The sequence below is a fragment of the Suncus etruscus genome, chromosome 15 (assembly GCF_024139225.1).
Source record: "Suncus etruscus isolate mSunEtr1 chromosome 15, mSunEtr1.pri.cur, whole genome shotgun sequence".
In the NCBI taxonomy this organism is placed as follows: Eukaryota; Metazoa; Chordata; class Mammalia; order Eulipotyphla; family Soricidae; genus Suncus; species Suncus etruscus.
In genome coordinates, this window is record NC_064862.1 from 4,164,753 (window position 1) to 4,189,440 (window position 24,688).

The 24,688-nt window shown below is 38.3% G+C and overlaps 2 protein-coding genes across 2 annotated transcripts in view; one reads left to right on the plus strand and one right to left on the minus strand.

Moving 5' to 3' along the window:
• Positions 1–24,688, minus strand: part of BCLAF1 (BCL2 associated transcription factor 1) — a 1,193,665-nt gene that overhangs the window by 1,005,417 nt on the left and 163,560 nt on the right. The window lies entirely within an intron of this gene.
• The window catches only part of PDE7B (phosphodiesterase 7B), a 208,142-nt gene that overhangs the window by 182,306 nt on the left and 1,148 nt on the right, over positions 1–24,688 (plus strand). Inside the window, exons 9-11 of the mRNA XM_049788023.1 lie at positions 7,892–8,036; positions 9,834–9,930; positions 12,810–12,890. Of these exons, the coding sequence (XP_049643980.1) occupies positions 7,892–8,036; positions 9,834–9,930; positions 12,810–12,890 (323 nt within the window). The remainder of the gene's footprint in view (positions 1–7,891; positions 8,037–9,833; positions 9,931–12,809; positions 12,891–24,688) is intronic.

Sequence of the window (24,688 nt, forward strand, 5' to 3'; positions counted from 1 at the left end):
GGAGTGATTCTGAGTGCATAGTCAGGAGTAACCCCTAAGCAACACCAGGTGTGGCCCAAAAATCCAACAAAAAATTACAAAGTAAAAATGTAGAGTAATGAAAATACCACATGTTGCTATTTATGATATAAATTTATACAATTGCTTTGAGAAAAATTAGTGATGTACAGAAAACTTCACACACTCTGACCAATAATCACATTCTAGATAAAGCTCTTAAAAAACATTTACACTTGAAGATATAAAAATATTTTCTGTAGGGCCCGGAGAGATAGCACAGCGGCGTTTGCCTTACAAGCAGCCGATCCAGGACCAAAGGTGGTTGGTTCGAATCCCGGTGTCCCATATGGTCCCCCGTGCCTGCCAGGAGCTATTTCTGAGCAGACAGCCAGGAGTAACCCCTGAGCACCGCCGGGTGTGGCCCAAAAAACAAAAAACAAAAAACAAAAAACAAAAAAAAAAAATATTTTCTGTAGCTTCTTTTCTTTTTTGGTTGTTTTTTTGGGGGGGATTAGTTTTGGGTTTGGGGCCACACCAGCCGGTGCTCAGGCATTTCTCCTGACTCTTCACTCAGGAATAACACTCCTAACAGGCTCAGGGAACCATAGGAGATACAAAGGATCAAACCCGGGTTGACCATATGCAAGGGCAGTTCCCTTCCTGCTGCACTATCACTCCAGCCCTGTAGCTTCTTTTCATAGTAGTAAAAACCTAAAGCAATTGAAATAGCTATAAAAAGTAGACTAGGTAAATGCATTGCATTGTATATATAAATAATATTCCTATAGTGATTACAATAATGAAAATAAAATACATTACTCATAACATCGATGACTTTAGAAATATAATATTAGAAAGGTGGATCCTTTGCTTGTGAAGTCAGGTGGAAGGAATCTGCCTCTGCTCTGTGATTACTAAATGAGAGAGACTGTGCGTGTTGCTTGTGGCATATTTCTCTACTATTCTGTGTTTTGAACCTTCTGTGAGGGGGCCGAGAAGGGCCCAGAATAATCGCTCTCCTAGAAGCTCGAGAAGAGCAGGGCACACGGCTTTGCTTTGCTGCCACACACTCTTTCTAATGAATGAGCCCCACCATAACACGCAGAAAAAAAATCACACTACAAGCAGAACAATGGGGAGTCTCACAGGCAAACACCAGGCACAGAGAATGAAGATGATTACTCTGATGACCCAAAAAATACCAACCATCTGATTAACCTCTAAGATAAGGAGTTTAGAATAGAAATATGGAGGGCCCGGAAAGATAGCACAGCGGCATTTGCCTTGCAAGCAGCCAGCCGATCCAGGACCAAAAGTGGTTGGTTCGAATCCCGGTGTTTCATATGGTCCCCCGTGCCTGCCAGGAGCTATTTCTGAGCAGACAGCCAGGAGTAACCCCTGAGCAAGGCCGGGTGTGGCCCCAAAACCAAAAAAAAAAAAAATGAGAATAGAAATATGGAGGATACTCACTGAAATCAAAGAAAACGTAGCTCTAGCTGAACTGAACACAAAGACAGAAATCAGAAAACTCCAAATTGAAATAACAGATCTGAAAAACACCATAGCTCAACTAAAAAATTCAGTGGACGGCCTATTCAGCAGGGTAACAACAGCCGAGGACAGAATCAATGAACTGGAAGATCAAATGCAGAACAACTCCATACATCAGAACAGTTGGAAAAGAACCTTAAGGCAAATAATCATACAATGAAAAAAGTGCTAAAAGAATGTGAACAGATGAAAATAGAAGTCTTTGATAAGTTCAATAAAAACAACATAAGAATCATTGGAGTCCCAGAGGCCCAGGAAGGTGATCCGCAGGAAGAATCAATAGGCAAAGACATCATCATAGAGAAACTCACAGAGATAAAGACTTCATGCAATCAAATCCTGCATGTCCAAAGAGTACAAGCTAAAAGAGACCCAAAGAAAAAATCTCCAAGACACATCTTAGTCACAATGATGAATCATACAGATAGAGATAGAATGTTAAAAGCAGCAAGATCAGAAAGGGAAATTACATTCAACAGATCATTCATAAGATTTATAGTAGACATATCACAAGAAACTCTCAAGGCCAAAAGAAAGAGGTGGGATATTATGACAAGACTGAATGAAATGGAGTCATGAAACCAACTCACGTTCAGGTTTGAAGGAAGGATACATAGCTTCATGGATAAGCAACAGCTCAGAAACTTCACAGATCCAAAACCAGCCTTAAAGGAAAAACTGAAAGGTCTACTTTAAGACAAGACAGAACAAAAGACACACCAAACTTATACACAAAGATGACATTACATCCCATGACAATAATCTTCCTCAATGTCAATGGACTAAATGTACCAGTTAAGAAACAGAGAGTGGCTAAATGGATCAAAAGGTGAACCCAACCTTCTGCTGCCTACAAGATGCACACCTGAATAATCAGAACAAACATAGACTCAAAATCAAAGGCTGGAGGAAGATCATCCAAGCAAACAACACCCTTAAAAAAGCAGGGGTGGCCATATTAATAACATATGACACAAACTTTAGACTCAGAAAAGTTGTAAGGGACAAAGATGGACACTTCTTACTAATCAAGGGATATATGCAACAGGAAGAAATTACACTACTAAACATATATGCACCCAATTAGAGACCAGCAAATTATCTAATAAAATTATTGACAAATTTGAAAGAATACATCAATAATAGCACAATAATTGTGGGAGACCTCAACACGGCCCTATCAACACTTGATAGATCAAACAGACTGAAACCCAACTAAAATATACTAGCCCTGAAAAGATAAATAGAAGAGGCCTACTAGATATATATAGGACACTCCATCCCCAAAAACCTAGATGTATATTCTGCTCCAATGTACATGGGTCATTCGCCAGGATAGACCACGTGCTGGCACATAAAACATACTTCCATAATATCAAGAGGATAGAAACTTTGCAGGCTACCTTTGCTGACCACAAGGCCCTGAAATTAGATGTGACTAAAAAGGGACACAGAAGAAAAACTATAACAACTGGAAATTAAACAGCCTGCTACTGAACAACCAGTGGGTCCGAGATGAAATCAAAGAGTAAATCAAAACTTTTCTGGAAACAAATGACCATGAAGACACAAACTATCAGAATCTATGGGATTCTGAGTACTGAGAGGAAAATTTATAGCTTTGCAAGCACACATCAGGAAGGAAGAAGAGGTATACCTCAATAGCCTAAATATGCACCTCATAAAATTAGAAAATGAATGACAGAAGGAACAAAAATAGGGAGACAGAAGGAAATAACAAAGCTGAGAGCAGAAATCAATGAAGTAGAAACCCAAAAAACTATTCGAAACATCGGGGCCGGAGAGATAGCATGGAAGTAAGGCATTTGCCTTGCATGCAGAAGGACGATGGTTCTAATACCGGCATCTCGTATGGTCCCCAGGGGTGATTTCTGAGCCTAGAGCTAGGAGTAACCCCTGAGCACTGCCGGATTGTACACAAAAATAAAACAAAAAACCCACAAAAACAAAACAATCCGAAAGATCAACAAAAGCAGAAGTTGATCTTTTGAAAAAATAAATGAGATTGATAGACCATTGGCAAAACTCACAAAGAAAGAGAAACTTGATAACTCGTATTGTAAATGAAAACAAGGATATTACTACAAATATTGCAGAGATTCAAAGGGTAATCAGAGTCTATTTTGAGAAACTCTATGCCACCAAATATAAGAATCTAGAAGAAATGTATAAATTCTTTGATTCCAACATTCCACGGTTGAATAAGAAAGATGTAGCATATCTAAACACCCCCATCACCATTGAGGAAATTAAAGTGATAATCAAATGACTTTCCAAAACAAAAGCCCAGGCCCAGATAGATTCACTAATGAATTCTTTCAAACCTTTCAAGAAGAACTACTACCAATATGGTAGCCTCTTCCATGAAATTGAAAAAACTGGTACACTTCCAACTAGTTTTTATGAAGCCAACATCACCTTGATACCAAAATCACACAAAGATGCTGCCAAAAAAGGAAATTACAGACCAATATCCTTGATGAATACAGATGCAAATATCCTCAACAAAATCATGGCAAATAGGATCCAATGCCTCATCAAGAAGATTATCCACTACGATCAAGTAGGTTTCATCCCAGGAATGCAAGGATGGTTTAACATTCATAAATCTATCAATATAATACACAACATCAACAAGAAAAATAAAAATCACATGATTATATCAATAGACTCAGAGAAAGCATTTGATAAGGTCCAACACCCATTCTTGATCAAAACTCTCAGCAAGATGGGATTGAAAGGAACATCTCACAATATAGTTAAGGCCCTCTAACACAAGTCAATGGCAGATATTATCCTCAATGGAGAAAAACTAAAAACCTTTCCTGTAAATTCCAGTACAAGACAGGGCAGACCTCTCTCATCACTGCTATTCAACAAAGTACTAGAAGTACTTTTTATAACGATTAAGCAAAAAAAAAAAAAGATATCAAGGGAATCTAGATAGGAAAGGAAGAAGTCAAGCTCTCACTGTTTGCAGATGACATAATACTCTACTTAGAAAACCCTAAAGACTCTACCAAAAAGCTTCTAGAAACAATAGACTCATATAGCAAGGTAGCATGCTACACAATTAACACACAAAAATCAATGGCCTTTTTATACACCAATAATGATAGGGAAGAAATGGACATTAAGAAAACAACCCGTTCACATTAGTGCCACACAAACTCAAATATCTTGGAGTCAACTTGACTAAAGATGTGAAGTACCTATACAAAGAAAGCTATAAAACACTGCTTCAAGAAATAAGAGAGGACACACGGAAATGGAAACATACCCTGCACATGGATTGGCAGGGTTAACATAATTAAAATGGCCATACTCCCCAAAGAATGTGTACAGATTTAATTCAATTCCTCTAAAGATACCCATGAAATTCTTCAAAGAAGTGGATCAAGCACTTTTGAAATTCATTTGAAACAATAAACACCCTTGAATATCTAAAGCAATCTTTGGGAAAAGGAATATGAGAGACAATACTTTCCCCTACTTTAAACTGTATTACAAAGCAATAGTTATCAAAACAGCATGGTTTTGGAAAAAAGAGAGACCCTCAGATTAGTGGAATAGGCTTTAGTACTCAGAGAATGTTCTCCTGATATACAATCAACTAATTTTTTATAAAGTAGCAAGAAATCCTAAATGGAGCAAGGAAAGCCTCTTCAACAAGTGGTGTTGGCAGCCACTTGCAAAAATGCAAACTCAGACCCCCAGCTAACACCATATATGAAGGTAAAATCCAAATGGATTAGAGACCTTGATATCAGACCTGATATCAGACCTGATACCATAAGGTATATAGAACATACATATGTGTGTGTGTGTGTGTGTGTGTGTGTAGGTAAAACACTCCATGACATTGAGACTAAAGGCATCTTTAAAGAGGAAACAACACTCTCCAGACAAGTGGAAGCAGATATAAACAGATGGGAATATATTAAGCTGAGAAACTTCTGTACCTCAAAGGAAATAGTGCCCAGGATACAAGAGCCATCCACTGAGTGGGAGAAACTATTCACCCAATACCCATCAGACAAGGGGCTAATATCCAAAATATACGAGGCACTGACAGAACTTTACAAGAAAATAACATCCAATCTCATCAAAAAATGGGGAGAAGAGGGGCCCGGAGAGATAGCACAGCGGCGTTTGCCTTGCAAGCAGCCGATCCAGGACCGAAGGTGGTTGATTCGAATCCCGGTGTCCCATATGGTCCCCCGTGCCTGCCAGGAGCTATTTCTGAGCAGACAGCCAGGAGTAACCCCTGAGCACCGCCGGGTGTGGCCCCAAAACCAAAAAAACAAACAAACAAACAAACAAAAAATGGGGAGAAGAAATTAACAGACACTTTCTCAAGAAGAAATACAAATGGCAAAAGCACATGAAAAAATGCTCCACATCACTAATCATCAGGGAGATGCAAATCAAAACAAGTATGAGGTACCATCTCACACCACAGAAAATGGCACACATCACAAAGAATGAGAACAAGCAGTGCTGGCAAGCATGTGGAGAGAAAGGAAGTCTTATTCACTGCTGGTGGAAATGCCATCTAGTCCAACGTTTATGAAAAGCGATATTGAGATTCCTCCAAAAACTGGAAATTGAGCTCCCATATGATCCAGCTATACCACTCCTAGGGATATACCCTAGGAACACAAAAATACAATACAAAAATCCCTTACTCACACCTATATTCATTGCAGCACTATTCACAATAGCCAGACTCTGGAAACAACCAAGATGCCCTTCAACAGATGAATGGCTAAAGAAACTGTGGTACATATACACAATGGAATATTATGGAGTCGTCAGAAGAGATGAAGTCATGAAATTTTCCTATACATGGATGCACATGGAATCTATTATGCTGAGTGAAATAAGTCAGAGGGAGAGAGATAGACTAAGAATAGTCTCACTCATCTATGGGTTTTAAGAAAAACAAAAGACATTTTTGCAATAATCCTCAGAAACAAAGAGAAGAGGACTGGGAGTTCCAGTTCACAACATGAGTGGTGAATGCAGTTAGAGAAATAAGTACACTTAGAACTATCATAACAATGTGAATTAATGAGGAAAGTGGAAAGCCTGTCTACAGTAAAGGTGGGGGTGGGGTAGGGAGGATGGAGATCTGGGACATTGGTGATGGGAATGTTGCACCGGTGAAGGGGGGGCGTTCTTTACTTGACTGAAACCCAACTACAATCATATTTGTAACCAAGGTGTTTAAATAAAGATATTAATATTAAAAAGAAATAAAATATTTAATTAAAGCAGCAAGTCACAAATTAACATATATCTTGTAATATAAAACTCAAAAGCAGTTAAAATTAAACATATTATTTAGACTTGCATATTATTTTGTAAGTAATAGGAATATTGTTCAAATAAAGATTGAATTAGTGAATACAGAGTGATTAGAGAAAGAAGTATGTGATGGAAGAGATAACAGGGACCATCTAATACAATCTTTATAGTAATGCTCTCTGCACACTATTTAGACGTACTCTGTTTTTAAAGCTAAAAGTTTTCAATAAATCTAATTCAATAGTTATCTCCTTTATTGCAATGCTCCAATTTTTCCCTGTTCCATTTGTTGATTGGCTTGTATTTTGCAGTGTTGCCTTAATTACTCATTGCTTTCTCACTTTCAGTATCTCTTTCTACTTTGTACATTTTGTTTCATTGATTCATATTTTAAAGCATAATTACTATCATTGTCTTTATTATTACTATTCTGATTCTCTTTTCTCTCCCCTTGCAAATCTTAATTTTTAACAGATTTTTTTTTTTTTTTTTTTTTTTGCTTTTTGGGCCACACCTGGTGACAGTCAGAGGTTACTCCTGCTATGCACTCAGAAATAGCTCCTGGCTCAGGGGCCCATATGGAATGCTAGAGATCCAACCAAGGTCCATCCTGGATTGGCAAGCGCCTACCACTGTGATGTCGCTCTGGCCCCAATTTTTTAACAGATTTTAAGTCTATTAAAAACACATCCCAAACTGCAAGTCTTTCTGTGTCCTCAAAATGCTAGTTAGCTTAATTTTATCCACCCTAGTGAATATACAAATATCACAACTTGATTCACCCAAATTTTATTCAGCAGATACAGTTAGTTCCTGGAATCCTCCATCTAAAGGCAGAAATGATGGTGGGTGGGGATGAGAATTACTCTTGCATTGTAAGGGTCTAGGACTGTAATAAATAGAATCAAAGGTAGAAGTGTAACTGACGTAATAAGAATCAATCTTCCTCATCAAAGGGATTTGCTTTGTATGTGTGTGTGCTTTTCTTTCTTTTATTTTGTGGATGCAGACAAGATATTGAACAGCAGCTGGGCTCCTTGATCTTGGCAACAGACATCAACAGGCAGAATGAATTTTTGACCAGATTGAAAGCTCATCTCCTCAATAAAGACTTAAGACTGGAGGATGTACAGGACAGGCACTTCATGCTTCAGGTAAACAACAAGAATGAAGGCTTCATCCTTGCTGGGTAAAAATAAATAGCAGACCATTTTTGCCAATACTTTTAGCACACTTGAGAAAGAATGTCTTCCTTAGGAAAAATTAGAGCAGTGAACTACTTTATCAAAAGCTCTGAGATATATGAAATGTTTACATGATTTCCAAACCAGCAAAGTCTGGGTTTTATGTCAGTAAGTTGATAATATCTCACATTTCCTTGTTTAGCAACTGCTCCCCATGACGTAACCCCTCTAGCAAATTGCATGCAATAAAAATCTACCACACTTGGCAGATTTGATGCAAAATCGACCACATGCAATATTTATATTTATAAAGATTTTTTTCTGTAAATTAATTATACTGGCTATAGTATAAACCGTAGTTACAAAATAAGTAGTCTTCCATTAACTAGATTCTTTTTAACTAACCCTTGCATGACTTCCTTTTACAACCTAAACTCATCTTTTCATCTGAGGCTCAAACATGCTTACCTTGTGTTGCCATTTATAGGTATCAATGAATTAATTATTCTAAGTTAAATTGAATAAAATCTGATCAAACTGGGTCTCTCCTATGTCAAGCAACTGTGAGATACCAGCAAAAAGTGACATGAGTCTATGAAGTATACAACTGAAAGCTACAGCAGAAATCTAACATTCAAGCCAGCCCTTATATTTACCTATTTTCTCATATTTTACTTTTTGACACAAAAGATAGAAAGAATGGACTCTGAACTCACCTAAAGAGCCATCTTTAATGAGAGAAATAATTAAATGTATATAAATGACCAAAATTACATTGGATTTTTGTTTGAGTTTGTCTTTTTTGTGTGTAGGGTTTGGAGGGAGGAGGAATATTTGTGGGGTATTTGCTATAAACTTTCATGTTGCTCTCTGTATTCATCCAAAGTACTCCATCTTCCCAGGAAACATTCTCCCAGCTGTATTATATCCCTCCTTCTTTCTTCCCAATTTATTATTCCAGACCATGAATGCCACAAAAATTAACTGATTTTCATATCTGATTTAGTGACTCAAATACTGATTTAGCTGGAACATTTACATTTCAAAAGAAATGCTTGTTATCACAAACAAATGAATGTCTACTGCAGTTCGCATTAACCAAAAATTCAAGAAATAACCAATATGATTCAACTCTAGCACACTAGCAGTTCTATGATCCTAAGGAAAATAGACAAAAAGCATTATTGCACAAGCGTGTCCACCCTCAAAATTCATCTCAGTAGCAATTCCTCAATTGAGTAGTTTGGGGGAAAGAATATTCTCTAGTAATACGAGATAACTCTCATCAGGTCAGCATCACTAACAAAATCCCATATACAGATAATGTGAAGCAAATTATGGCATGCCTTGATGTAGCACTATAAACAGCACCTTAAAGTTTGATATGCTATTACTGGCTGGCAGGATAAGCTTGCTCAGCATTCAAGACATGAGAACATAAATACAAAATGCACAAGTGACCGGTGAGATTGGTCACGTTGAGAATGACAACCTAATGAGGGACCCTAGTAGCCGCCTTACCCACTTGGCCTGTCTACCTCATGTCTCATCTAAGAAGTTTCATATTTTCCGATTATAGCTATTCTCTCCTATCCACTTCTACAAGTAGAAGTTCTAAAGGAGTTTTTGCATGTTGGTGAATAAGTGCTTTTTTTTCTGAAGCAGCATGTCAATATGGTCTGGAACCATGAAGCATACTGAGCTTGGGTACATTTGTTGCTAAAGGATCATCCTTTAACCATTTACCTCCTGCCTATCATTTCTCAGATAGCCTTGAAGTGTGCTGACATTTGCAACCCTTGTAGAATCTGGGAGCTGAGCAAGCAATGGAGCGAAAGAGTCTGTGAAGAATTCTACAGGCAAGGTTAGTAGTTTTCTGACAATGTGAGTTTTCACCACTCTTTCTCCCTTGAGAAATTATTTCTCCTCATAAAGCAGAAAATACCAAAACTATCACGATATTTTCTCCTTTATTAAACTCTTATTATCCTAATCTTTCTCTTTAACTTGCTTACAAACCATCTTTTTTTGGAAATATTTTTATTTTTTAAGACACCATGATTTAAAAAAGTTACTCATTATTGAATTTCAGTCATACAATGTTCCATCACCAGTGTTAACACTGGAAGTAATTCTTAGATAAATAACATTTACTTACTACAGAAACAGGTACTAATGAAATGCAGTGAGAGATAAACAACATTTGGAGTCAATGTTTCTCCAATGCTGAAAGACTTTTTATTCCTTTCCATCACTTCGTTAAAGAAATACTGAAATCAAATTATTTCTTTATTATTTTTATTTTTGTTCAGAGCGCAACAAGCTAAAAAATTGAACATTTTTCTTTTGGATATATATCATGAGCCAGACAAATGGTCCCAAACTGACTATAATTTTTAGGTGATAAAACTGATTCAGAAATAAAGAAGTATGGGGCCGGAGAGATAGCATGGAGGTAAGGCGTTTGCCTCTCATGCAGGAGGTCATCGGTTCGAATCCCGGCGTCCCATATATGGTCCTCCCGTGCCTGCCAGGAGCAATTTCTGAGCCTGGAGCCAGGAATAACCCCTGAGCACTGCCGGGTGTGACCCAAAAACCACAAAAAAAAAAAAAAAGAAATAAAGAAGTATATTTACAGCAGAATCTCTATGTTGAGCTTTTAAGCATACATAGCCATTTTTCTTCAGACCCTGTTTAGTGCTCAGGCACAGTAAGTGGCCTGGTGTTGTGACAGGATCAAGTTTGAAGAACTGAGAACAATAAAGCCTTAAGAGTCCCACATAGTGACTCTGTGAAGTCAATCACAATAGTAAGCCTGTGTATATATACTATGATATACAGTATATAATACTGTATGGTAGAAAGTCCCCAGTGAATCAGTGGCATTGTGACATCTTAAACATGAAAAACAAAGAACTAATTTTGTTCCTGTGGGATCAGAAGGCTCTGCTCAAAACCTCTCATTCAGGGTAAAAGTGGTCATGTAACTCCAACAACCACAAATTCACCTCCATTGCATGTAAATGACTAGAAATCAAAGTAACAATTCTAGTTGCTCAGGATATAAAAATCGCCACTGAGAGAAAAACCAAACAGAAATAGCATGCAATTAGAGCAAAAATTATTGAGTTAGATACTATGAGGTGCAGAAAATATTGAAATATTGAATACTGCAAGAAAAAGCTAAGATCATTTCCTTGGAAAACAAAATGAAAGAGAAAAAAAGGATGTATTCTTTCATTCTTACTTTGACCCAATTGCTTATGCTCACTTTGGCACTGACTATAGTTTAACCCCATTTTTTGCACATTATTTGGGGAACTGGAGAGTAAAGAGCTTTCTTGGCATCCCACAAAGCCTGTACCCTGTATGGTTCTACAAACCCTACCAGGAGTAATCCCTGAGAATAGATCCAACAGCAGGTGTGCCCCAACCAAAAAAAAATGTCTTAACTCCAATAGTAATCGAGATATTATACACTGATATGAAGGCAAACGAAAGAGATGATCCAAGACATTTCCTCCAAAACGTCAAACTTGACTGAAACCACCTTCTACAAGGAGGTGAGGAACAGACGTTGCTTAAGGTAATTCCGATGAATATTCCATGATGTCATGACCTGCCCTTCCACACTATTGTCCTCTTTGCTGGACTCTTCAGAGCAAGCCAGAGTAAATTCTTCCTACTTGTCTTGAGAATTGGTACCAAGATACAAGAAAATAGAGGAGCATGAACAGACCTTTATAAAAAAAAATGATAGTAATGTGCCTTTTGAATGTACTAATTCAGTGGTTTAATGTAGACATTCTGGAGCCAGACTTCCTAGGTTAGAGTATAGGCAGCCTTCTTTTCTAGCAATAAAACTTTGGGTCAACAAACTTACATGGTTTAATCTGTAAAAGTGGAGATAATAACGTGGTTGTTATGAGGATAAAATATATTAGCATATAGAAAAAGCCCATAATAGTGCTTGATACCCAGTAAGCATGACATAAACATTCTATTTGTATCCTTCCTAGAAACATAAATTTCACCAGTATAAACCACATACATTTCTGTGGACTAGCTTTTCTACTAATAAACTAGTTTGTTATTCCTTATGCAAAAATTACCCATGATTTTTCACCCTGGGGAAGCTATGGATGATGCATTTCGTGCTTTTGGTCTCTATTTGACAAAGTCGTTTAATAAAAGAAATATTACTCTGATTTTTTTTAACCTTCAGTTATGTGGATAAAAAAATTAAGTCAGGATAGAAAGTAGCAGACTCTCATTTCTGGTCATGTACACTGAAATGTTCTTCAATCGTATCTTCAAGTCCATATTCCCCATTTCCCATTATTTCTGGTTGTTGATGTGAAGCCAGAACAGGATCAGACAGAGTGAATGGAGGGAGTTCATAAAATCTGTTTTCTTAACCTGTAACTTAAACCAGAATTTCCATTTCATGTTAAGATACTGTATATTAGTTGTGTACTTATTTATGTATATTGTATTTTAAAGTTAGTTCTGATCCCAGAGCATGCCTATTTACAGTGAGCCTATTGTGAGTGGTCATTGACACTGATATTTTCATGGATGCTATCACAGTGAGGCAGAGAAAGTTGATGCCGAAGCATTTATGATGATTAAAAAAATGAGGAGAACAATTTCCAATGCACTTCTTTCAACTGGATCATTAAACCCATTAACATTAATTTGTATAAGTTTTCTGTTACCAACATGTTTCTTCTTTCCTCTTAGGTGACCTTGAACAAAAATTTGAGCTGGAAATCAGTCCTCTTTGTAATCAACAGAAAGACTCAATTCCTAGTATACAAATTGGTGAGTTGAATTCAATTCTAATTTTAAATGAACAGTTTTGGCACCTTTGCCAAGAGTTATGTAAAAAAGGAGCTCTGCACACAGTTTTAGAAAGAGGTTTAACTGATGGCCACTTTCATTGGCTATATCCTAATGAAAATTCTAAATCATGACAGATACAGTAGTTGAGGAATCAACTACTATAAAGAAGAATAAGATAAAAACTTTTCTATATTGGGCCCGGAGAGATAGCACAGCAGAGTTTACCTTGCAAGCAGCCTATCCAGGAAAAGGTGGTTGGTTCGAATCTCGGTGTCCCATATGGTCCCCCGTGCCTGCCAGGAGCTATTTCTGAACAGACAGCCAGGAGTAACCCCTGAGCACCTTCGGGTGTGACCCAAAAACAAAAAACAAAACAAAACAAAACAAAAAAAAAACTTTTCTATAGATTCTTCTTTTTCTGGGGGGGGGGCCACACCCGGCAGTACTCAGGGGTTACTCCTGGCTATCTGCTCAGAAATAGCTCCTGGCAGGCACGGGGGACCATGTGGGACGCCGGGATTCGAACCAACCACCTTAGGTCCTGAATCGGCTGCTTGAAAGGCAAATGCCACTCTGCTATCTCTCGGGCCCCTTTTCTATAGATTCTTAACTAAACTTTATTCAAAACAAAATAAAAGAGTAGAAAGAAAAGGCTATAATTAAAATCAACTATTTACTGTGGAAGAGATTAATTCATACTTCTTTAGAATTAAAATGGTGCAAAATCAATGGAATCAAGCCCCTTTCCATTTGGGCTTCCAAATTTATTACTTTTTTTTTTTTTTGGATTTTTGGTTTTTTGGGCCACACTCATTTGATGCTCAGGGGTTACTCCTGGCTAAGCGCTCAGAAATTGCCCCTGGCTTGGGGGACCATATGGGACGCCAGGGATCAAACCAGGGTCGCGATCTTTCCTTGGCTAGCGCTTGCAAGGCAGACACCTTACCTCTAGTGCCACCTGGCTGGCCCCTCCAATTTTATTCCTAATATGAACTCTGACAGTTCTGGTTCTCAGGCCTATACACAAAAAGTCACACATTTTGTAGTCCAGACTGCTATACTTCTTTATTTCTCTCCTTCAAAATTTCATTCTTGGGGGCCGGGCAGTGGCGCTAGAGGTAAGGTGCCTGCCTTGCCTGCGCTAGCCTAGGACAGACCGCAGTTCGATTCCCCGGCATCCCATATGGTCCCCCAAGCCAGGAGCGACTTCTGAGCGCATAGCCAGGAGTAACCCCTGAGCGTCACCAGGTGTGGCCCAAAAACCAAAAAAAAAAAAAAAAAAAACCTTCATTCTTGGGGCCAGAGAGATAGCATGGAGGTAAGGCATTTGCCTTGCATGCAGAAGGTCAGTGGTTGAATCCTGGCATCCCATATGGTCCCCCCAGCCTCCTAGGAGCGATTTCTGAGCATAGAGCCAGGAGTAACCCCTGAGTGCTGCCAGGTGTGACCCAAAAACAAACAAACAAAAAAAAAAACTTCATTCTTGTTTTCTTAGGACAATGTTCAATCACAATATACAGTTAAAGTATAATGTTAAAGCATCCAAAATAAAAATAGTTATGCATAAGAGCATATCCAGGCACTTTACTAGGGTTAGGTTTTGTTTCACCAAGAGATTTTATCACTCCTTAAAAGACTCCACAGTTCCATCTTCATTTAAAGCAAGTCTCTTTCCCTTAGAGTTGCTTCCAGTTAGATCAACTTTAGGACTCTGATTCTTTTTCTTCTAGGCCTTGGTCCTGACATATATCAGCAGTTCATGCTTCTCCAGTTTCCATAGACACCAACATCTTAAGACATTCACAAACCTCTACATGGTTCATGAATTGAAGCCTTTATGTTGGAAAAAAAAAAAGTGGGGCATCCTGGGAAATATAAGCTGAAAATTAAGAAAAACAGAGCATGTTAGAATGACTAAAGCGTCAAAACTAAACCATAGTCTCACTAAAAGAATCATAAAATCATTCTAAGGAACTAAGAATAACATTGACTTATAAAATGAACCAAGTTACAAAGATTTAATATTAAATAGATATGTTGTTGTTTTCAAATTTCCCTTAGTTTTGTTCTATCATTTGTATAGTTAAACTGGTTCCTCCACCTGGAGAAGGTGAAATAAGAAAGTGCTACTAAAAGTAGAATCCAGAAAAAATGAAGGGAGATGAAACTTAGCTATTCTCTCTAAGGAATGAGAGAATGAGGGCAGGAGTAACTTGAACAGATATGCAGTTTTAGCTTCTGTGAAATATTTTCTTCTATCAGTGACTTTTAGTTCTATAATATAATTCAAAAGGAATAGATCCTGTTCCATTCTAATCCTAGGCACCAGTTTGCTAAGCTATGGTTAAAAAGAAGTATACCAGGGCCCGGAGAGATAGCACAGCAGCGTTTGCCTTGCAAGCAGCCGATCCAGGACCAAAGGTGGTTGGTTCGAATCCCGGTGTCCCATATGGTCCCCCGTGCCTGCCAGGAGCTATTTCTGAGCAGACAGTCAGGAGTAACCCCTGAGCACTGCTGGATGTGGCTCAAAAACAAAACAAAACAAAAAAAAAGTATACCAGGTATGTGTTAAAAAATATTTGAGCCACCAAAGAAAATCATTATAAACACTGTTAAACACATAACCTGGGTTTTCAAGACACGCCTGAATTCAGATATTTTTATTCTGTCATTGTCATAAAAACTCTTTTATTTTGCCAGATCATATGTCCTGTTTTTCAGCCTAGGAGACTGTGGTTACCATAGATACTTGTTTTTACAATGGGATAGTATAAAATTCAATGGATGCTATCGTCACAACAATCATAAGAGAAAAGAGAGGTGATTATAAACCAAGCCTTGGTTCATTCATCTTTCACCATGCCTTCCGGCTGATCAGGCTTAATAGGAAAAACTCAAATAGATAATAGATTCTAATGGGGACTGAGGTTTCAGCATCCCAAACAAGGACTTCTCTAGTAGATCCTAAGTAACATAGCAATTTCCTCTATCCTGATTTCCTTGGAACTGAAAATATCTTCTCCTCTTCCTACCCCCATCCACCATAAGACGTTGCTGTCAGATCTGATTTTCTATTTCAGCGATCCACACTTACTCATATGGAAATGGGACTTAGTATATTCATCTCATTCTTCATTTCTTCTATCAAATTTTGCTTTTTAAAGGGAAGTTTCTACTTAAAATGAAATACCAGGCAATAAAATATACAGGAAAAAAATTAGAAGAAAGGGTCTTGGGGTCGGAGCCGTGGCACAAGTGGTAAGGCGTCTGCTTGCCGACGATAGCCTAGGACAGACCACAGTTCAATCCCCTAGCGTCCCATATGGTCCCCCAAGCCAGGAGCGATTTCTGAGTGCATAGCCAGGAGTAGCCCCTGAGCGACATCAGGTGTGGCCCAAAAAGAAAAAAAAAAGAAAAAGGGTCTTTTCTTTCATCCTCCTTCCTCCATACTCACCATTCCAAGAAAAAGAAAGGGTCTTTTTTTTCATCCTCCTTCCTTTGCAAGAATCTTTGCAAGGATTCTACTTTATATTTGGCAGACTTGTGTGGGCAAAGAAGATGGGAACACAAGTCTGAATATCAATGCATCAAAAAGTCTGGAAACAGTTATCATTGGCAGTTCTGAAAAAGGAATTCTTATCTACAATTGTAACTGTGTCAGCATCTATGGAAAGCAATATAGTACCTACCAAAAATAGGGATAGAGCTACCACACAACCCAGCAATGTCTCTTTTTGGCTCCTATCCTCAGAATGCAGAAACATTAATTCAAAAGGATATCTGCACACTCATGTCCATCACCACACTTAGTACAAAACTCAAGACTTGGGAACAAACCAAATACCCAAATATGGATGAATAAACCCAGAAGTTGTGTTAGAAGCCAGAGCAATTGTATAGTAGGTAGGGTGCTTTTCTTGCATATCTTCAACCCAGATTTAATCTTTGGCACCACATATAGTTCCCTAAGCATGCCAGGAGTGATCACTAAGAGCAGAACAAGGAGTAAAACCTCAGCACCACAGCATTTGGTCTCCCAAAATTTTAAGTTAAGTAGGGATATAGGCGTATATGTATATAGATATACACACACAATAGACTACTATGCAACTCGAAGAACAAACAAACTCATTTAATTTTCAGAAACATGTATGGAACTAAAGTGAAGTCCATCAGAAAGAAAGGGATAGATACAGAATGATCTCTCTCTCATAATTAGAACTTATATACAACAAGGTAGCAAAGGGCCAAAGACTACACAATGGGAGATCTGAGTTGGTGTTGAGGAAGGGGTTGAAAGGAGGGTCATTGAGATCTTTGGGAGTGGAATGAAGGCACACTGTTGAGGAGTATGGTTTTGGAATTATATTCATTAGAAACCATTAACAGCAATATAAAATCATTAAATGTCAACAAAAATTTTGTTCTAAATCTGGATACCAATAGAGTATGTATCATACAGAAGACTTCCTTAATCTAAAACACTGCTTTAGGAGGCTGATTCAGATTTGAATATGCCTTTTCTAGTTATTAAATGAGATTTTTGTAACTTTATTAAATTTTAAGCACTAGATTTTAAAATATTGAATTTATAAATTTTTTTTAATTTTTTTTATTTAAACACCTTGATTACATACATGATTGTGTTTGGGTTTCAGTCATAAAAGGAACACCACCCATCACCAGTGCAACATTCCCATCACCCAAGTCCCAAATCTCCCTCCTCCCCACCCAACCCCCGCCTGTACCCTAAACAGGCTCTACATTTCCCTCATACATTTTCAATATTAGGACAGTTCAAAATGTAGTTATTTCTCTAACTAAACTCATCACTCTTTGTGGTGAGCTTCCTGAGGTGAGCTGGAACTTCCAGCTCTTTTCTCTTTTGTGTCTGAAAATTATTATTACAAGGGTGTCTTTCATTTTTCTTAAAACCCATAGATGAGTGAGACCATTCTGCGTTTTTCTCTCTCTCTCTGACTTATTTCACTCAGCATAATAGATTCCATGTACATCCATGTATAGGAAAATTTCATGACTTCATCTCTCCTGACAGCTGCATAATATTCCATTGTGTATATGTACCACAGTTTCTTTAGCCATTCGTCTGTTGAAGGGCATCTTGGTTGTTTCCAGAGTCTTGCTATGGTAAATAGAGCTGCAATGAATATAGGTGTAAGGAAGGGGCTTTTGTATTGTATTTTTGTGTTCCTAGGGTATATTCCTAGGAGTGGTATAGCTGGATCGTATGGGAGCTCGATTTCCAGTTTTTGGAGGAATCTCCATATCGCTTTCCATAAAGGTTGAACTAGACAGCATTCCCACCAGCAGTGGATAAGAGTTCCTTTCTCTCCACATCCCCGCCAACACTGTTTATTCTCATTCTTTGTGATGTGTGCCATTCTCTGGGGTGTGAGGTGGTATCTCATCGTTGTTTTGATTTGCATCTCCCTGATGATTAGTGATGTGGAACATTTTTTCATGTGTCTTTTGGCCATGCGTATTTCTTCTTTGTCAAAGTGTCTGTTCATTTCTTCTCCCCATTTTTTGATGGGGTTAGATGTTTTTTTCTTGTAAAGTTCTGTCAGTGCCTTGTATATTTTGGAGATTAGCCCCTTATCTGATGGGTATTGGGTGAATAGTTTCTCCCACTCAGTGGGTGGCTCTTGTATCCTGGGCACTATTTCCTTTGAGGTGCAGAAGCTTCTCAGCTTAATATATTCCCATCTGTTAATCTCTGCTTTCACTTGCTTAGAGAGTGCAGTTTCCTCCTTGAAGATGCCTGTAATGTCCTGTAGTGTTTTGCCTATGTGCTGTTCTATATATCTTATGGTTTTGGGGCTGATATCGAGGTCTTTAATCCATTTGGATTTTACCTTTGTACATGATGTTAGCTGGGGGTCTAAGTTTAATTTTTTGCAAGTGGCTATCCAATTGTGCCAACACCACTTGTTGAAGAGGCTTTCCCTGCTCCATTTAGGATTTCCTGCTCCTTTATCAAAAATTAGATGGTTGTATCTCTGGGGAACATTTTCTGAGTATTCAAGCCTATTCCACTGATCTGAGGACCTATCCTTATTCCAATACCATGCTGTTTTGATAACTGTTGCTTTGTAGTACAGTTTAAAGTTGGGAAAAGTAATTCCTCCCATATTCTTTTTCCCAATGATTGCTTTAGCTATTCGAGAGTGTTTATTGTTCCAAATGAATTTCAAAAGTGTCTGATCCACTTCTTTGAAGAATGTCATGGGTATCTTTAGAGGGATGGCATTAAATCTGTATAATGCCTTGGGGAGTATTGACATTTTGATGATGTTAATCCTGCCAATCCATGAGCAGGGTATGCGTTTCCATTTCCGTGTGTCCTCTCTTATTTCTTGGAGCAGAGTTTTATAGTTTTCTTTGTATAGGTCCTTCACATATTTAGTCAAGTTGATTCCAAGATATTTGAGTTTGTGTGGTACTATTGTGAATGGGGTTGTTTTCTTAATGTCCATTTCATCCTTATTACTATTGGTATATAGAAAGGCCATTGATTTTTGTGTGTTAATTTTGTAGCCTGCCACCTTGCTATATGAGTCTATTGTTTCTAGAAGCTTTTTGATAGAGTCTTTAGGGTTTTCTAAGTAGAGTATCATGTCATCTGCAAACAGTGAGAGTTTGACTTCTTCCTTTCCTATCTGGATTCCCTTGATATCCTTTTCTTGCCTAATCGCTATAGCAAGTACTTCCAGTGCTATGTTGAATAGGAGTGGTGAGAGAGGACAGCCTTGTCTTGTGCCAGAATTTAGAGGGAAGGCTTTCAGTTTTTCTCCATTGAGGATAATATTTGCCACTGGCTTGTGGTAGATGGCCTTCACTATATTGAGAAAGGTTCCCTCCATTCCCATCTTGCTGAGAGTTTTGATCAAGAATGGGTGTTGGACCTTATCAAATGCTTTCTCTGCATCTATTGATATGATCATGTGGTTTTTATTTTTCTTGTTATTGATGTTGTGTATTATGTTGATAGATTTACGGATGTTAAACCAGCCTTGCATTCCTGGGATGAAACCTACTTGATCGTAGTGGATGATCTTCTTAACGAGGCATTGAATCCTATTTGCCAGGATTTTGTTGAGGATCTTTGCATCTGCATTCATCAGTGATATTGGTCTGTAATTTTCTTTTTTGGTAGCGTCTCTGTCTGGTTTAGGTATCAAGGTGATGTTGGCTTCATAAAAGCTATTTGGAAGTGTTTCTGTTTGTTCAATTTCATGAAAGAGTCTTGCCAAGATTGGTAGTAGTTCCTCTTGGAAAGTTTGATAGAATTCATTAGTGAATCCATCTGGACCTGGGCTTTTGTTTTTCGGCAGACATTTGATTACTGTTTTAATTTCATCAATGGTGATGGGGGTGTTTAGATATGCTACATCCTCTTCCTTCAACCGTGGAAGATTATAAGAGTCCAAGAATTTATCCATTTCTTCCAGGTTCTCATTTTTAGTGGCGTAGAGTTTTTCAAAGTAGTTTCTGATTACCCTTTGAATCTCTGTCATATCAGTAGTGATCTCTCCTTTTTCATTCCTGATACGAGTTATCAAGTTTCTCTCTCTCTCTTTCTTTGTTAGGTTTGCCAGTGGTCTATCAATCTTGTTTATTTTTTCAAAGAACCAACTTCTGCTTTCGTTGATCTTTCGGATTGTTTTTTGAGTTTCCACTTCGTTGATTTCTGCTCTCAGCTTTGTTATTTCCTTCTGTCTTCCTATTCTTGGGTCCTTTTGTTGAGCATTTTCTAGTTCTATTAGCTGTGTCATTAAGCTACTCAGGTAAGCTCCTTCTTCCTTCCTGATGTGTGCTTGCAAAGCTATAAATTTTCCTCTCAGTACTGCTTTTGCTGTGTCCCATAAGTTCTGAGAGTTTGTGCCTTTATTGTCATTTGTTTCCAGGAACCTTTTTATTTCCTCCTTGATTTCATCTCGGACCCACTGGTTATTGAGCATGAGGCTGTTTAACTTCCAGGTGTTAAAGTGTTTCTTCTGAGTCCCTTTGGAGTTCACAAATAATTTCAGAGCCTTGTGGTCAGCGAAGGTAGTCTGCAAAATTTCTATCCTCTTGATCTTATGGAGGTATGTTTTATGTGCCAGCATGTAGTCTATCCTGGAGAATGTCCCATGTACATTGGAGAAGAATGTGTATCCAGGTTTCTGGGGATGGAGTGTCCTATATATATCCACTAGGCCTCTTTCTTCCATTTCTCTCCTCACGTCTAGTATATTCTTGTTGGGTTTCAGTCTGGTTGACCTGTCCAGTGTTGACAAAGCCGTGTTAAGGTCCCCCACAATTATTGTGTTGTTGTTGATATTATTTTTCAGATTTGTCAACAGTTGTATTAAATATTTTGCTGGCCCCTCATTCGGTGCATATATGTTTAGGAGAGTGAATTCTTCCTGCTCTACGTACCCCTTGATTAATATAAAATGTCCGTCTTTGTCCCTTACAACCTTCCTGAGTATAAAGTTTGCATTATCTGATATTAGTATGGCCACTCCAGCTTTTTTATGGGTGTTGTTTGCTTGGATAACTTTTCTCCAGCCTTTTATTTTGAGTTTATGTTTGTTCTGACTATTCAGGTGCGTTTCTTGTAGGCAGCAGAAGGTTGGATTGAGTTTTTTGATCCATTTAGCCACTCTGTGTCTCTTAACTGGTGCATTTAGTCCATTGACATTGAGAGAAAGAATTGTCCTGGGATTTAACGCCATCTTTATTTCAAAATTTGGTGTGTCTTTTGGGTAGTCTTGTCTTAGATTAGGTCTTTCAGTTTTTCTCTTAAGACTGGTTTTGTGTCTGTGAAGTTTCTGAGCTGTTTTTTGTCTGTGAAACCATGTATTCTTCCATCAAACCGGAAAGTGAGTTTTGCTGGGTATAGTATTCTGGGTGAAGCATTCATTTCATTCAGTCTTGTCACAATATCCCACCACTGCTTTCTGGCATTGAGCGTTTCTGGTGACAGGTCTGCTGTAAATCTCAGGGAAGCTTGCTTGAACATGATTTCCCCTTTTGATCTTGCTGTTTTCAGAATTCTGTCTCTATCTGTAGGATTTGTCATTGTGACTAGGATGTGTCTTGGGGTGGTTTTTCTGGGGTCTCTTTTGGTTGGTACTCTTCGGGCATGCAGGATTTGATCACATATATTCTTTAGCTCTGGAAGTTTCTCTTTAATGATGTTCTTGACCATTGATTCTTCCTGGAAATTTTCTTCCTGGGTCTCTGGGACTCCAATGATTCTTAAGTTGTTTCTGTTGATCTTATCATAGACTTCTATTTTCATCTGTTCCCATTCTTTGACTAATTTTTCCATTGTCTGCTCATTTGCTTTAAGTTTTTTGTCCAATCTCTCCTGCTGTATGGAATTGTTATGTATCTCATCTTCCACAGCACCAAGTCTATTCTCAGCTTCTGATACCCTGTCCCAGAGCTTATCCATTTTGTCATTCACTTCGTTTACTGACTTTTTCAGTCCTGTTAGTTGACATGTTATTTCAGTTTGGAGTTTTGTCATTTCTGCCTTCATATTTTCTTGGTTCTTATTAGTGTTCTGTTCAACTCGATTCATGGTTTCTTGGAGTCTGTTGAGCACCTTCCATATTGCTAGTCTAAAGTCCTTATCTGAGAGGTTGATTAGTTGTTCAGTCATTATCTGGTCCTCAGAATTGTCATCTTCATTCTCTATGTCTGATGCTGGCCTGCGTTGTTTCCCCATTGTCACACTTGTATTGTGGGTTTTTCTACGTGTTGTAGTGGTATTCATTGTCTATATGATATAGGCAGCACACTCCTCTGGCTCCTCCCTTTCTGGATGGGCTGACTTGCCTCTAAGGGAGGGGAGTCCTCCGTGGATGAAGCCTCACACTGGGTCAAATCTTAGGCCCGAGCATGCAACAGAGAAGACAGTCCAGAGAGAAATGTTTGCTTCTGTGATACAGCGCCGTTCTTAGTGTGATTTTTCCTTCTTGTTGCAATGGAGTTCTTTCCTTAGAAAGAGTGCACGGCCGCGTAGCGAAGCGGAGCTAAAGTGCTCTGCTGGAGCCTCCTTTTGCCCCACTCGCAAGAGTTTCACGCAAGAGGACAGTAGACAGACATAGACAGGTCACACTCACAGTCTTTCACAGCTGAGCCCCACTGGGCCGGTGTACTTTCGCGGATTTTCCCCGCCTGGTGTCACACACAGGGAGCCAGCTTTTGCAAAGGTTAGCCGGTTTTTATGCTCTGAAGTCCCTCCCTGAAAATGGCGTCTGGGCGAGCGAGGTTTCTGGAGGCTCTTTTTGCCCCACTCGCAAGAGTTTCACGCAAGAGGACAGTAGACAGACATAGACAGGTCACACTCACAGTCTTTCACAGCTGAGCCCCACTGGGCCGGTGTACTTTCGCGGATTTTCCCCGCCTGGTGTCACACACAGGGAGCCAGCTTTTGCAAAAGCGAATTTATAAATATTTTATACTAAGGTATACATGCCTATTAGCATACAGGGTTGTTAGATGATTTAATCATATTTAAAAATGTTAGCCTCTGCACTTTATGTCTATATTTCAGAAAAATATAATGAAGCTTAAATATATCCAAGTTTGGATGATTATCATAATTACTATATGGAAATCACATGAACAGTTAAACAAGATTAGAAAGCAATAGGTCTAAAATAGTTGAGAGATGGTATGGCCCAAAAACAACAAAAATAAAAATAAAAAATAGTTGAGACGTGGGACTATAGCGGTAGCACAGCAAGGAGGGAATTTGTCTTGTATGTGGCCTATCCAAGTGCAATTCCCTGCATCCCATATGGTCCTCCAAGCCTGCCAGGAATGACTTCGAAGTGCAGAGCTAGGGGTAACCCCTAAGCACTACAGGGTGTGGCCCCAAATCCAAAATAAAAAAATAATAATATAAAATAAAATAGTTGAGGCAAGCAAAAAAAAATCTATTATCAACTAATTTTACTTTGTCATTAAATAGTCCTTTCTATGCATGAGTGTAAATGAACTTTTTTTAATTTCACTTAGCTATTTAGAATTGTAGAAAACAAGACAAAACAGGAGACAAAACAATTGTACAGTAAGTTGGGTGCTAGCCTTGCATATAACTAAGTGGATAAACTTAGTTTATCAAACTTAGGTTTGATCCTACCAGATGGTCCTTCTGAGTCTGCCAGGAGTGATTCCAGAATGCAAAGCTATGAGCACTGCCAGGTGTGGCACAAAAACAATAACAAAAATAAAATAAAATAAAATAGGAGCCAGAGAGATAGTTAAGGGGGTTAGGTCTTGGTCTTGTATGTAGCTAAGTCAGGATTCAGTTTCTGTCATCTTATTTTTTTAATTTATTTAATTTTTTTATTTTTAATTATGAGAACAAAGATGCAACAAAAAATGACAAGGAAAAGTTACAGTGGACGGACAATCACCCATAACATAATTCTCAGAAGAAGTCCCCTTGCTGATATCTTAACTTTGAACTTTCAGCCAAAGAACATTAAGATAAATAAAACAGAACCCATGTACAATTACTTTGTCCCTCAAGTCCCCAGATTGTAACACATTATAATATTTCTTAACAACACACAAGGCAATCTAAAGCCAAAAAACTTACATAACAGTTTCTGTCATCTTATATGGTGCCCTGTGCAATGACAGGAGTGACTTCTGAACACAGAGCTTGGAGTATCCCAAGCACGATGGGATGTTGCTCACCCCAAAAAATCTGATAAAATAGTTAAATTAACATTTTTAAATAATATTCT